General features: G+C 40.2%; 1 protein-coding gene across 2 annotated transcripts in view; it reads left to right on the forward strand.

Moving 5' to 3' along the window:
• Positions 1-2,386: 2,386 nt before the first annotated feature.
• The window catches only part of kif26ba (kinesin family member 26Ba), a 79,194-nt gene continuing 64,988 nt past the window's right edge, over positions 2,387-16,592 (forward strand). For both annotated transcript variants that reach the window (XM_018666733.2, XM_018666734.2), the window contains exons 1-2: positions 2,387-3,402; positions 4,652-5,044. In XM_018666733.2, the coding sequence (XP_018522249.1) occupies positions 3,343-3,402; positions 4,652-5,044 (453 nt within the window). In that variant the 5' untranslated portion in view covers positions 2,387-3,342. The remainder of the gene's footprint in view (positions 3,403-4,651; positions 5,045-16,592) is intronic.

Below are 16,592 nucleotides of genomic sequence, written 5' to 3' on the forward strand. Positions count from 1 at the left end.
GATTCGTGAGCAACAGTTTTAAATGGATGTTTCGGGCCCTAAACCGGGAAGTTATTGTTTTGCTTTGTGTTGTTTTATCTTAGTCAAGAAATAAGTTGTTGCCAACTTAGCTCTATTTTTGTTTTACTTCCATCTATTCCTTGCCCTTTCAAGCTCCATTCCTGTCCTTCGTCTTTACAATAAAATGTATTTGATTTAAATCACACAGTACGAGTTTTCACAACATTAAAATGACAAATATTTAATAGCTCTTTCTGTTAATGCGGTGTAGGGTAAAAATTACTCGCTCAGCTTCCACTGTGTCCTATATTCATCCATTATCTATACCGCTTGTCCGTTAAGGGTCGCAGCTGACATTAAATATGACATACATAGGATGTAGTTTGTGGTGTGTCTAGACTGTACTGCATCATACATAGAGATGTCTCTATTATATAGCCTACCCTCACTGATATGAATGGGGTGGACAAAAGAGTGGAAAATACTGTCAGTATAATACAATACAAGTCAACAGCACCATAAAACTACATCCTCCAAAATAATCATGTAGTTGAATCATTTCCTCTGTAAAACAGTTTGAACATAAACTGAACATTACAACCTTCATGAGGAAGGATTTATTACAGGACTTGGATTAGACTTTCTCTGGGTGTACCTAATAATCTGAAAACTAGTACAGGGCTATAGAAAAACTAGTAAAACAAAGTGCATACACAATGCCAGAACCCTGAAACTGAAGGAAATAAATGACTAAATGAAATTCAGTCATCATTAACTTTATTATTTACACCTGTGCTTTGTTTGTGCTGTATGTCAAAATGTCTTCTGTGAAAAAGGCCTGTATGTGTAAATATGCTAAATCTGCAGCTGTTTTTTCTGCAATGTAGTTTGTGTGAGACAAACATTTCCTGTGGCCCTTTTAAAATTTCACACAATTATAATTACGGATAATGTATGGGAAGAGCTGTGTATAAATTGTCATAAAGGACTTAATAGCCAGTTATGGAGAGAATTTGACTGGAAATTAAAAATGAGGTATTTCAATACACCATTCATAATTTTAATGTATGTGAAAGAACCTAATGTGAAACTGTGCTGGAGAAAATGTGGAAACATTGGAGATCATTCTCATATTTTTTGGGACTGCCCAGTAATCCAAGAATTCTGGAAGAGAGTCAAGGAAGAAAGTGATAAGATCTTACAAGTGAATTCCCCATTGGACCCACTGATATTTCTGCTGGGAGCTATACCTCAGGAGACATATAGTTCAAATCAAAGATATATGTTACGGATACTTTTACTGATTGCTAAGAAAATGAAAACTGTTAACTGGAAGGACCCAAAACCACTGACCATAACTCAGTGGGTACAGAGACCAAAAAGGGTTTACACAATGGAGCGAATGACTGCAAGTCTACAACTGAAAATGGACACTTTTGAACAAAGATGGAACTGTATTACTCTCTATTTGGAGGACTAATGGAGGAATATGGGTTATTATAAGATTGTCATGTATCTCTAAGTTTGATATTGTACTGCTGTTATTCCCTTTGGTGCAAATATTTATTCTCCGTGTGATTTCTCTTTATGGTATTTTTATTGCATTTACTTGTATTTCAATTCATAAGGTCCTATGTCAGTGAATGTTTTGTTTTGTGGAAAAATGAAAAATAAAAAGTTAAAAAAAAAAATTCACACAAGTTTTGATATTCCTTAAATGCTTCAAAATATAAGACTAAACATTTCTACAAAAAATGGAGATCTGAAAATTTCCATAGATGTGATTAATACAGTCCCAACATGCTTTTTATGTTGCTGGGCATCTGTATGTCTCCAGCAGATAACAGCAGAGGGCACTGTGTCACCACTCATTCAGGACATTGTGCTCTATTACAATACAATGGTTCCTAAAAACACTGAAGTGACTTCATCTGTGGGGTGCCTCCTCCATTACAACAGCTATGTACAAAGATTATCTTGTACTGATTTAAACTCTCCTCCAAGGGCTTGGATCTTAATCCTTAACTCTAAACTTTTTCTACATAATGTTTCTTTGACTTGGTACATACCACATAGTTCAGTTGAGGGACCAGCTGGTTGAACCTTTAGACTCAAATTTTGACTGACACAGACTGTAACTTCCTGCTTTTCCTCATCTCCATCCCATCACCAAAAGGTTTTAACCTTATCAGTGGCCTACTTCATTTAGTGAAGAGAAGAAGTGCCCAAAGCTATAGCCAGGCTTTTACAAATTCACCGGTCACAATGCACCAGTTCAGCCACCCGGACACCAAAAAATGAAGTCTCAAAATGTTTTAGGATTTTTCTCATTTCGTTACTGTTTTGTCATTTACTTTATTTTAACTGTACAGTACGAGATCTCAGTGTCCTCAATACTACAGCCGTGGGAGTGTCCCTTAAATTACTGTACATAGGTGGCTCAGGTTCTAGGTTTAATTTGAACATGTCATCCTAATAACGACATCCTAAAGTAATGTGACAAATCTCAGAATAAAAAGTCTAGTTTTCTCACTTCAAACAGGCAGCAGTCCACCTGCCACTCAGCTGGAACCTCTGGATGTGTATTGGCCTGTGGTCGATAAGGGGCAGGGAGGCCCCGCCCTCATCCAGATGTGCGCCTCTCTCCCAGTCTCAGTCCACTGCTGGCTTCAGCAGAGTGCGGAGCCTCGGGAAGTCAACAGGAGGGTACGGATAGTAACACTTCTACTGTAAGCAACGAGGATCTGATTCCCTTTAGCTGTGGTCTGCACCCGCCAGAGCTGTACTCAGCCTAACCAGTTGTGACTTTGAGCCCATGAGACCTGAGCGGTGCGTCGGAATTTGCCCCCTTTTTTAAAGAAATGATTTGTTTGTTCAGTTTTACCTGGCCAGCCTCAGACCTAGAGCTGATGGAGAGAGGCAGGGCTGAGTGCGATGCCAGCCCGGAGCGCTGTTGAGCAGAGACCCCCATTCAGCGCAGAGCAGACTCTACTGACAGGGAGCGGTCTGCCTTCACGCACGACCTGTGTGAATCCTCAGTCCGGTTTTTACAAGTGATTCTGGGGGTTCTCTTTACAAGCAACAATCCGTGGAAAAAGAAAACAAAACCATTCAGGATTTTTTGTTTGTTTGTTTTTTGGCGACGGAATGGGGATGTAAACGGTTTCCACATGCACTTGGAAGTGGCGTGAGGTTGCCTCCAGATTGAGAAGAGCAAACTGCAGGGGCGTGTAGTTAATTGAAATCGATCCGGTGGTCTCTTTTTGAATGTGACGCAGCAGCAGAGGTTCTTTCTCCTTTCCTCTCCTCTCCTCCTCCTCCCCCTTTCTCTCACCTCCAACCATGACTTCACTGTCGGGGACCAAGGAGAGGTCTGTGAGCAGCCGGAGCAGAAAATATGGGGTAGGTTATTCATTCCAGTAGCCGAGGGGTGGACACACCTCTGCTACCTATGAGCCTGGAAAACATAAAAACTTATCACCCATTCAGCATGCACTCCATCTGACACCACCCACCCGTTTTAATGGAAAACTGTAGTTTGCTCACCTTTTTTCTGGGTGACATAAATATGAAGCTGACAGCTCTCATTAGGTTTGTGCTCATGCTGTTGATTGATCGCTTTGTGAAGGCCACATTTTGCACATCACTGCTCTTGGTGTCACAACAGTGGCATGCATTCTCACATCTCTTAATTACCACCAACTGAGGACCAAGCAGCAAAGTCAGATCTTACACCTGTGCCACTGCTTATGCCTGCAGCCTTATTAGTGTTAATTTATAACACAGGGTTGGCTCACATTATACCAACCTCTTCACTTGGAGATGATTGAGCATTCCCACATCACCCTACCCATTCCTGCTTTATTTATAGCCCTGGTGAAGGATTACAGTAGCTATAGTACCCAGCCTCCCCAGCCACCACCACATCAATGGGTCTCTCCTCTCTGACTGGATTTACCCAACCGCAAAAGATCTCATTTTCAACTCCTTGTGGCTCATTTGATGTTCTCATGTGGCTGTCTGAGCAGAGAAAAAAATAACACAGGTCTACACACGGAATGTGACTTGATCGTATTTAGTTGTTAATAGAATCATCCGGTATGTTGACTGCTTCCACTTGGGCTGTAGCACCACCATGGTGAATGTTTAACACTGCTTCCTGTTTCTGGGTTTTCAGCTGAATGACCATTTGATTTAATAGCCTAATTAGGAAGGAGTTTGGACTCCTTGTCTACCCACTGGCTGCCCATTCCCTGTGTGTGTTACTGGCATGATATTAGCCTGATATATTTAGCCTGAAAGTTTCTTTTACATATTGAGACATATTCAGCATTTATCAATTGCTGACATGACAGTCTGAGCATTGACATGAAAGCTGTGAGTCAGGTTAGGTCAGGGCAGGTTTTTATTCTCTTGTGAATTTCAGATATATGTTTACCAGACCCACAAACACTGCATGATTTGTTAAATCCAACAAAACACTAGCTTACTGAATATAGCAGGGGTGGATATTAATAATATTAATGTTGGCACTGTTCTATGTGTTTATCCCAGTATGCACAATGGGAATGCTCTGGAATTGCAAAACCTATGGTGAATGGAGGCAGTAATAATAATGTTCTCTCTCTTTTTTAAAATGTTATTTTCACAGATGCCTGACACTTCACCGACCAAATCTGCCTCCTTCTTCCCCGACACATGGTACCGAAAGGCCTATGAGGAAACCACCCGCTCAGGCACACGCCCCACCCCTGAGGGTGCTGGCTCCATGCCAAGCTCCACAGGCACCCCGTCCCCAGGCTCAGGAATCTCTTCACCAGGGTCCTTCTCTGGATCACCGGGGACCATCTCTCCAGGGATTGGGACAGGATCACCTGGTTCTCTTGGTGGCTCCCCAGGTTTTGGTACTGGATCGCCGGCCTCGGGCAGTGGAAGTTCACCTGGCAGTGAAAGAGGGATATGGTGTGAGAACTGCAATGCCAGGCTGACAGAGCTCAAAAGACAAGCACTGAAACTGCTCATCCCTGGACCTTACTCCAGCAAGGTAAAAACAAGATTGTTCTGCTTGCACCCTTTGTCTTATGGTGTGTATGAATGTGTTTTTCTACTACCTGCTCTGTTACCCAGTGGCAAAGTGCTTATGCTCAGAAGCATAGCCTCCAAAAATAACTTGTCCCTTCATTAATTGTGGCATTTGGACAATAACACTTATTAACTTAGTTGCTGATGAAAGACTGGACCTCTAATCATTCCCATGCTTATCGTGATGCTGTGTTGTCAGAGTTATTGTTCTCATAAATCATATGGCTGCTATAATTCATCCAACCCTCATTTGACCAGCTGTTGTAAAGAGCAGAAATCAAACAGCCTTTGGGATTTAGGATAATAATTGTATCTGAAGCTGTTAATCAATTACTGACAGAATGCCAAAAACAAAATCATAAATACAGATGAGACTATGGAGATTTTTCTCTTTGAGTTTCTAATTTTAACTGATTAATCATATCACCAGAATCGATGAGTTCACTTTATTCTATATTGCTTGTCTCCATTTGAGGGAATTAACATGATGGATTGCTGAAAGACACTGACCACTTAGAGCAGAAATGAATCCATATGGATTGCTGCCTTTTTCAAATTTTCTTTGACAGAGGATTTCTTTTTTTTCTGTGGGTAGTCCATATAATCAATTTTAATTCCATTAGTACAGTGATTGTCCATAGGCAGAAGTGTTGCAAGTTGATTTATGATAGATGATCATTTCATGCGCTATATGAGTTTATCATATATGTATTTCATTTTTCTTTTTGCTATTTCAACAGTAAATGGTTTCTTTCAAAACATTTTAAAAGCAGGGCTTTTGACTTTGCAGAAGTTTTTAAACATGTTGCCTCAGGGTTCAGTGTTCTGCTGTGGTTGACTGGATTTTAGTCAGTGGGGCCACACATCAGGCATTGAGTTAATTGATAACAAATAAGCACTTATTATGCTCCATGGGGTTAATAAAGTGCTGCCAGTGAGAATCAGATACAGGACTACAGAGGGACAGAGAGACTTACTGTAGAAAGACAGAGGTGTAGACTGCAAGTTCTTATTAACGCAAGAACATGACAGTTGGAAATTGTTAGGAACAGTGGGGGTTAATGGAGACTGCCGGTGGGCAGACCACTAATTAAAACGTTATTTGTGAAGTTGGGTTTAGTTCAGGCTGATTAAAGCTTCCCCATTGTAGTTAACTTAATTGAAATGTAGAATAAGCACAGGCACATAACTTACAGGGTTTTAATTGGTGTAGGTAGCATATGTCTGTGTGGAAAATGTACATGCATATAATGTAAATTGAGTAGAGTATGTTTTTACCAGCTGAAAATATGAAAGTTGGCCCAACATTTTCACTGAAGCCAGTACACAAAACTATGATATGTCAGCCAAAAACAATTTTAGGGTCATCACAAACCAAAATATTTCTTTGCCTTAAGGATTTTGTCAAGGTCTAACCAGCCTGAAAATGAAGACTGACACTGGCTCCTCTCATGGTAGTTTCACAGTCAATGGAGTAAACACGTACCCTTGGCTTGTTTTTTTTTTTAATTTTTTTATTTTTATTAAATGTGTTATTTTGTGTTTATAATTCAAATTAAGTTTTCCCTCTCAGCTCTTGTTGGTGATTCATAAGAATCAGCTCATTCAAGATCAGTTGGTAGATTCAGACTATGGTGGTTCCTGCATGAATGAATTATATTGCATTTAATTTGTATTTATAGCAATGAGTAGTAGCAAAATTGAGCAATAGACCTGTCAATTAGCTTTTTAATGATGTGTTACAGATGATATAACTAATTGTTTATTTGCACAAAACACTTAAAGCAGAAGATTGAAGATTTGACTCTAAACTGAGCTGTGCAGGCTTTTTTACCCAATAGGAAAAGTTCTGGCAACAGTATGTCAAGCTCTCAGTCTCTATTTTTAATAACTGGTTGAATGAGCAAACAGGTACTCTTGCATATTTGACAGGATTATACAGGCACATTTTCAGTGAGGAACTGTCCTGCATTGCCATTATTTTCAGCTGTTGGCCACTGAGCAGCTTCACTGCACCAGTACTGGTTAGCTTCCTTGCTTAAAAGCACCTCTGGGATTATTAGCAAAAAATAGAAAAGTACTTCAGTCATTTTAGCCAGTCAGGATTTCTTGGCTAGTTTTTCCCTTTTACATTGTGACTTCTTCCCCAGACTCTCCTTGCAAGAGTGAACTGACCCATGCAGGTGTTTTGTGGCAGGGAAAAGCTGAACTCATGTCCTTGGTGAAGCAATGTGACCTAATAATCCTTCTCCTTCACCAAATGTGCCAGAGCAGCAGTTCAGCAGAGTATGTGTGTGTGTGTCTGTGTGTGTCCCTTCCTGTTGTGCTGTCAGCATGAGACCCCATGTTATTCCCAGCAGACACTGGGACATATGCGACCCCTCACAGCTTGAACAAACACACACATCCACCAACGTATATACTCCCCCCAACATACACACACACACACACACATAGTTTTGAACTGTGTGGACCTGTCTTTGTCTGTGGATATGAATACATGATAGGTCATACTTGACTGGGGCTAGCCACACACACATACACACACACACACATTCTCACACAGGGCTTTTAATACTATGCTAATGATGACCTTCACTGGTCTTACTGTTGAATATTTTGCTGTTTGGATGTCTGCTGTTCAGTGTGTGTATGTGTACGTGTGTGTGAGACAGGGTGTTCATTTGTGCTTGTCAGGCATTTAGCATGTTTGCATGGCGTAGCTGTGAAAACACACACACACACACACACACACACATCCACACACACACACACACACACACACACACGTGTCCATGTTAGAATTTGTCACCAAGCTTAAATGTCAAGATATTAAGTCGCAGCAGACAAACCCGTTTGTATGGACTCATCCACTTGTAGATTGTATTAGTGACTATTAGTCAGTGCAAACAAAGTATTTTGCTTGTGCAGTGTTTATTTGCTGTCCATTATATGTATGTCTCAGTGAAAGTACAGTACATCAGTTCTTCATTTGCTTTTTGAGTCATTCACGAGTAGTCTGCTCCCTAGTGGCTCTAAGGAGACATGGCACTCTCCAAATGAAGAGACTGAGGGGACATAAAGATGGACTGAGACACTTATTGATATCAGATATAAAGGAAAACAGAGATACTGTATATGTTTATATATATATATATATATATATATATATATATATATATATATATATATATGTGTGTGTGTGTGTGTGTGTGTGTGTGTGTGTGTGTGTGTGTGTGTTTTCCCTCTAATTTGTCTTAAATTTTTATCCTCAAATTAAACAGAAATACATTTCAGGACATTTTGTACATATACCTTTATTACTGCTGTTCCTCAGTCGGCCAGATAAAAGAGAGGGAGAGAGAGAGGGAGAGGGAGAGAGAGAGGGAGAGGGAGAGAGAGAGAGAAAGAGAGAAAGAGAGGGAGAGAGAGAGAGGCAGGCAGGTCATTTTGCTGGGGGCAGTATGGATGGGTGTGCAGGGCAATAGAGTGCTCTGTTGAGGGATTAGAAAGAGCAGAGTAGGTTTTCAGGTTTGGAGGCACACACACGTGAGCAAAATGCATGTACACTTGTAACCACAGGACTCAAAAGCACATCTGGCTACACAGCTGTACTCACTTAAAGCCTCTGTCCCTGCTCTGCTGGTGTGTGTTTCTGTCTGTGGATGTGTATTCATCCCTTATATCTACACCCCAAATCATAAATGGATGGAGGGTGATCTGTTTTTGGTTGGTCCAGTTCAGCTCAGGAAAGTGGGTCACTGCGTGTGTGTGTGTTTTAGTCACCAGCAAAGTGTCTGCTTCAGATCAGCTGAAAGTCAAAACCATCCATGTTTATAAAGTGAAACATATACAGTTCACTTCAGACATGAAAATAAAGCCAAAAAAGGACATGTTTTAAAATATACTCACTCCTTGAGGACACCTCACTGGCAACTTGAGATTTATTGGAATTACTTTCATCTGCACTTCTTTTTCACATGTTACATGAAGTATAAAGCACTGACTGCACTTAAAATGTTTACACTAGCAGACCCATTGATGTGTCTGTCTAGATGTGGCTGTAGATTAAACAGCTGTCAGCAGCTTCTACATGGATGTTGAACTTTAATACGCATCACTAGGGCTGGGATCATTTATAGATACAGTGTAGTGACATTAGACAAGCGAAAGCTTTCTGTGATCCTGACATGCAGGGGTCATTTATTTCTGCATGTTACCATAAACACAGTCAGTCCTCTGGATAATGCAGCCAAGAATTATTACCAAGAAATATCTCCTTCTTTCTCCCACTGATTAGCCTACTCTTGAAAACAAACTAGCTTGGTTGTCTGAGTCACTTTGAGTCTTACAATTTTATGTCAACCACCATTAACAAAGAACAGGGTGAGCAAAGCCTTGACTTTTTTCTCCTTGCATCTAGAAAACATCATACGGCTCTGAATACTGTTACTGAAGTAATGGTGTTGGTATTCTCTGTATAGCATTATCAGAGGTGATGTTCTTAAACCTAGAACTGAGGTTGTTAAGAGTTTAGGAGTTAATGGTCATTCTGTCAAACACCTCCTCCATGTCTGAACAAGTTGATTTAGTTGATTATACAGTGTGCTGGTACTTCATCTTTATGAAACAGAACATTACTAGTAAATGTGTTGAATGTAATTGCAGGATTATTCTTTCCTCAAAAGCATAGTCAGAGTTTTTGTGACAGAGTGAGCCTTCTGGTTCTGAAACAATTAATGGATTGATTTGATGAAACAATCCCAACTCTAGGTCCACTCACTGCCTATTTTCAGAGCTTTCAACCATATCACACAGTTTTCATTTGCGGTTGGAGTTTGCTTAGTTTTCATGGAGATGAACCTGATGGCATGCAACCTTAGTAGCTGTTATAACTCTTGTCTGCGTTGCCTTCATTAATTACAGTAGCAGTTTGACAGTTTTAATCTACAGCAGTTTTGGTAACTGATCAATTATTCAGGTCATTTATCAAGCAAAACTATAATATTTTCTGATTCCAGCGTCTGAAATGTGAGATTTTGCTGCTTTTCTTTGCACATGATTGGAAATCGACTTTTGGACTGTTGATTAGACAAAACAAGCAATTTGAAGACGCCACCTCAGAAGTGTTGAATCTTAAGAGAGCATTTTACATTTTACCTGATCCTATTAATATCCAACATAATGAAAAACTCCACAACAGAGGATGGTTAGTACATCTATCAGATGAACTAAAGACTGAGGTTCATAGCTTACTGACTTATCTACTGTTTCAAATGCCTTTCCAACCCACAAACACAAGTGGAGCTAATACGCTTGTGGATCTAATCAATTTAACTAATAACAGTCATGAGGTAATTTTCACCCAGAACCACTAGTTTGTCTGTAATTAGTCTACTTACCAGAGCAAATGGTGGAGTATTATTGCTCTGCAATCTGTCCTCAAAGGGATGTATTTCTCCACACTGGTAGCTAGCTATCCTGTAATAGCCAAATCCCATAACAGTACAGAAGCAGGCCTCCAGTAACCACGGCAGCTGGTGTTGCCACGGCAGCGACATGTGACAGATGTGAGCTGCATACATATCTCCATCAGCGCTAATGGGCTCCTCATAGCTGTGTGCGTGCTGGTGAGAGGCAGAGAGAGGGTGAAAATATTTGAAGTTCACGTGAATAATAGCGAGTTACCGTTACCGTGCATGTGTGTGTTTTTGGCAAAAGGCAAATGAATGCCATAGTGCTTAGTGTGATAGTGTGTGCACATACTGTACGTACGTGTATGAGTGTGTTTGTGTGTGTTTGTGTGTGTGAGAGAGAGAGAGAGAGAGAGAGAGAGAGAGCGATCATGCCCTCCTGATGCCTTTCAGGTGTGAAAGACATTACCATATAAAGAGGTGGCTTCATCAATAACAGCAAGATGGTGTGGATGGATGGATGTGTGTGAGAGGAGGGAGGGATGCTGATGCAGGCTGAATTGAAGAGCTTCTCACTGGGTTTATGTCAATTTGATCCTCCCCCAAGTGCACACACATTATCTCTGGATCTAGTATTACTCATGGTGCCTTCTCTTTTTCAATTCAGTAACTTTATTGGTATATATCCGAAACACCCTTTAATACCCAAAGATTTGTGTGTATATTTACGTAGTTTAAAAATGTTGGTATTTATAATAAAAATATGTAGTTTCATAGAATCATTGCTACATACATTAAGCAAAAAAACGCTTTACACTGGCTTTAAACTCAACGAAAATAATTTTTGAACATGTGTGTCTCGTTACGACAACTTCCAGCCATTTTCAGATAGATGCTGTCAGTGAGATAATGTATAATGTCATGAAGCATAACGTGTCTGATGATAAACATAACAGTAACTTCCCCTCTACCCCACTCATTTACACAGTCTACAGATCTTAACCCAGTAGAGCTCCTTTGGGATGAGGTGGAACCAGCATAAATGTGATCCCGCAGGAACAAATTTACATCGACAGAGATCCCTCTGGAATTTTCCCAGCGCTTCATGTTATCTATGCTGTGAGGAACATACATAGTTATGAAGACAAAGGGTCCAACCCTGTACCAGTTAGATGAACTTACATCCTCTCTTCCTTTTGCTTGCCCTCTCTTGCTCTCTCTCATTCTCTCTCCCATTTTATTGTGAATCTCACTCTCTCGTTTTAGATGCAAGATATGAGCATCACAGACACACTAACACACAGTCCCTCTCTCTGTCACACACATTCACACATACTTTGTTTTTGTTTTTTTTTTTTGCTAAATTAGGCTCTAGAGAAAGAGAGAAGAGAAATGAGAAGATTTAAATTTAGAGGAGGAGAGGGAGGAAGAAGGGGAGAATGAGGAACAGGAGGAAAATGAGTAGCTAGAGGAAAGAAAGACGACTGTTTTTTTCATTAATTGTGCTATCATTGTCATTATAGTCGCTGACCCAGAGCGGACACACTTAATTAGACTAACTGCCCCAGCCAGTTGGCTGCCACAGTCGACACACTGTCTGTGTATGTAACCTGTGTATAAAGAGCCAGAGAAACTACAAAAAGCTTTGCCAGTTTCTGAAGACAGCAAAAGATGAATTGAAGTTTGCCAATGTGCATTAATTAGGACATTTAACACAAAAACACACATTATTAGATTAATGTGCAGAGTATTTATAAAAGTGTTTGTACAGTGCTTGTTTTATTTTGATTCTTAAATTGCAGTTGCTGTTAACTGGCTAATTGTATTTATTTTTAGCAATGTTCCCCATTTACTCACTTCCTGGAAAGTTAAAAAATACTGTACATAAATGAGATGAATCGTCCTGAGTTTCGAATTTTCTTAGTTCTGGACTAGGATATTTATCACACCTTGTCTCTCACTGTCTCTGTTTACTGACTCTCTGTAGTCTAAAATAAGGGCAAAAACCCAAAAACATATTCAGATAAAAAAAAGCAGCAGTAGTCCACTTACAGCAGTGACAAATAGAAGCCAGTTTTACATTTATAGCACCTCTGCATAACTTACAGGCTCCAAGACCAAAACAAACATACCCACCACGCCTGGGCACCGACAACACATTGCAATAACAGGCAAATCACATGCACGAGTGAACACACCCAAACACACACTGACACACAACAGAGTGTACAGATACTCACACAATTGTGCTGACATACAAACACCAAGGCAGCTTGAGGTTCCTGTGAAAAGACACACAAATGAGCAAACACACTGGCTTGTGTGTATGTGATTTACCAGGAACTCACACTGGATGGTGGTGAAAGTGGTAACGGCACCTGGTGCCATGAGGTCTGTAGCTGCCATGGCAACTGCATCTCCATCACCTCCACACAACAGACATAAGTAGAGAACACTGTACAGTAGTTGTGCATTTGTCTCCTGTCAGACTTCCCCTGTCAAAATGTTCATATATGCTATATTGTTGTATGTATGTATGTTTTGCATGATGTATCCATCTTTCTATCTTTCTATGTCTATCTGTCTGTCTGTCTGTTTGCCATTTGTGCAAAATGTGCTGTGCCTGTTCAGACAGCTTGTTTTTCTTTCATGAGAGTTTTAAAAGTTTTTTTTTCCATCATCCAGAGCCAAGATGAAAACTGAAAATGTCCCAGTGTTCCAGTAGCAGGTGCCAACTCCAGCACCCTGTGACACTGTGAAGTCTTGCTCGCTGAACGGTTTATTTGAAGACCTGCTAACCACACTTCTAACATTAGCCTGATATAACACATCTATCTTCAGCATCTCACACCAGAAAAATCTTTTGACAGGCTGAGGTGTGAGTGACAGGGATGATGTGAGTGTGTGTTTTTGTGAGTGCACATGTCTGTAATTTCTCTTTGTGAAAAATAAAAGTTTTCAACTTTCAAAGTAAGGGCAACTGTAAAGTGAGGGTCTTTTGGCTGAGCTTCCTTTTCAGATTTAGGGCTAGGACTATGGGGTTACATTACAACAATATGCATGTGTTTGTATGTCCGTGATGTATGTGTGCTTAAGAAATTATGTACTAAAACATAATTATAAGGTGAAATATGGGATATTTCCTGCTCTTCTAATAATCAAACAGTGTTTATTTAGCACCTTACACATTGGTGCTTAAGTGCAGAATATCTGATTGAAAACCATTCAATTTGGAGGATCAGTTTGTTTTGTGTTAAACACACACACACACACACACACACACACACACACACACACACACACACACACACACAAATATGTATAGTATACATACATGCACCTACGGCCTTGCTGAAGTGCAGTGTTATCGTTGGCTATCAGGTTTATTTACAGAGTATGAGCTCACTAACGTATGATAATGTGAACAAATGCTTCTATGCCTTCACAGCTATTTGATGTTTCAGACTGACACTTATCAACAAACAACAAACTCTAAAGCTGGCTTCATTGTTCCTGTTTTAAACAACATTTGAAAAGTATTAAAGTATTACATGTTTGAGTTCAAAATAACATACTCTTCTCACTACTATAGAAGGCTGATGTCGCCCTATTGCCCTATTAGTATTTCTATGATTATGTTCTGGGGAAAAAAGGTTTAATGTTTTTATTTTAATAGACAGTCTAATTGCACAGCTGTTACTGTTGTAAATACTGCATACCTCACTTTATATGCCATTAGCAATAAAGTACTGTGTGCTGCAACAAGAAGAAACAGAAGTAAAGATCAGTACGTGGGAAGAGGTGACGTATTCGCCTTTATAAAGGTGCAGTGGCCTTGTACACAGTGTGTGTGTGTGTGTGTGTGTGTGTGAGAGAGAGAGAGAGAGAGAGAGAGAGAGAGAGAGAGAGTGAGAGAGAGAGAGAGTGAATGCGTACTGTGGCAGCAGACCTACCTTTTAGGGTCAAAATTAAAGCCAGGGCTCTGCCAGTCATTCCCTCATGTTTTACAAGTACTGTAATGGCATTCCTGTTCTAAATACACTACACTGCTGGGCTGCAAAAGTTGTGTGTGTCTCTGTGTGAACATTCCTATCTTAACTATATAGGTTAAGAGGCTGACTAATGCCAAAGATAGAATGAGAAGAGAACTCCATGTGTTTGAATGCGTGTCTGTGTGTGTGTGTGTGTATTTTAAGCAGGACTGTGAGTCTATTGTGTCAGAGCATTGTAAGGGGCAGGAGGTGAAACAAGAACAAGGCTGACATTTAAGCAGGAGTTTCCAGTCGGGCTCCATGGCAGACTTCCCTACAGTAGTTGTTGATCAATTACTGTAGTGTTTTTATCAAGGCATTTTGGAATTGTTTTTAAAAACCTTAACTTTAAAAACTGTCCTGGAGAAAAAGCATGCTGTACATACATGCGTTATGGTCTGTAATACTGCATTTTTTGTACAGGCTGTATTACAATATCTTAGTAAAGTAAACTGAATTTTAGCAAACAAATTGATTTTGTTCTCTATCGAGCGCTTTTTCTTTTCACTTGTCACTAACTGACCCCATATTGCCTCTCCATCCATCCATTTGCTATACTGCTGGGTCATGGGGGCAGGAGCCAGTCTCAGCTGACACTGAGTGAGTGGTGGGATATGGGAGAACATGCAAACTCCACATAGAAAAGCCCCAGCCAAACTGAAACCCAGAACCTTCTTAGGTCAGGCACTGTCAGGAGACATTGCTAACCATGGCACCACTGTGCCGCCCCCATACACATAAATATCATCCACTTTCTCCAAATGAGCATCATCCATCTCAGCCCAGCAGCACCCTCAGTATCCTCACATCATTCCTCTCTGTAGCTTATCAACAAGATTGAGGAAGAGGAAGATAAGAAAGAGTGAGGGAAGGAAAGAAAGACAAAATAAGAAACAAGTCAAAATAGGCATTTAAAGAAAAGGAGAGGCAATAATTCATTTTGGCTACACATAGGTATAAGTCATAGATGGGAGAGAGAGAGAGAGAGAGAGAGAGAGAGAGAGAGAGGATTAAATTGGCTGTTTGTTCCCTGCCTGTGCTTCAATCAGACACAGAGAATAGCCTCTGGCCGTTAAACTTTCCAATTACCTTGAGCAGATGGAGCCTGTGAGGCTCGATTTAGGGGTTTTAAAATGGTTGTTGTTGTTTACTGTTACCTGCTATTGACTGTACAACAGGCTACATACAGTGTCAGAGACGGAGTCACACTCCCTCTTTAATTTTTACCTCCATACATCTCTGTATCCCCTTTTTAGGCTTTATTCTGGCTCACTGGATTTCCTATTGGATATCTGTCAAAGCATAAGCAGTATGTGACTGACTGTATCTTAGGGATCAGCAGCAGTCTGTCAGTTGGCAATGCAAGCCTGTGGCCGGACTGCTGTCATTTAGAATCCAGGTTTGATGTCCTCATGAAAACTGGATGAATAAATCTTAATAACAACTCTGCTCTTTAGCAAGACTCTTAAACCTTAGCTATTCCATTTGAGGAGCTCAGTGGCCAACACTGAAGCACTGTGGTTGCTTTATGGAGCTCCCATGTATGAATGAAAACCACTGTGCGAATGTGAAGCCTGGAAAAGAGCAAACATGCTCAGTTGACTTTCATGGAGAGGCTTGCAGGATGATTCAAGCACACCCTGAGGAGGTTTAAGGTTTATGTTAAAACACATAAAAACCTCTTTGTAAAAGCCTGGAGGAAACTCCTAACAAATTGGTTTAATGTTCTGGTCAGTGGGGTTTACTGCATTGCATGATTTGTTCATGTAATGATCTATTTGGTCTAGTTATTGTTTTCACTCTCACATGTAGTCTGTGAGTAAATATGTATGAATATAAATGCAGATTGTACAGGTGTTCCTATTTTAAGCAACATACTTTTTAACAGTAGAGGTGGTCTGTGAAAATTCCCCTTTGTAGTTTTTACTGTTTGATTATCTCATGTACATTGCACTGTTATTTAAACATATTACAGCACAGATTTTCCATTATTTTGAGGCATGCTTTAAGGGATGGTGATGTCGGTTAGTCAGTCCACCACTGAACTATCTCAACAACTGTTGGA

This window comes from Lates calcarifer, linkage group LG2 (assembly GCF_001640805.2).
Source record: "Lates calcarifer isolate ASB-BC8 linkage group LG2, TLL_Latcal_v3, whole genome shotgun sequence".
Lineage (NCBI taxonomy): Eukaryota > Metazoa > Chordata > Actinopteri > Centropomidae > Lates > Lates calcarifer.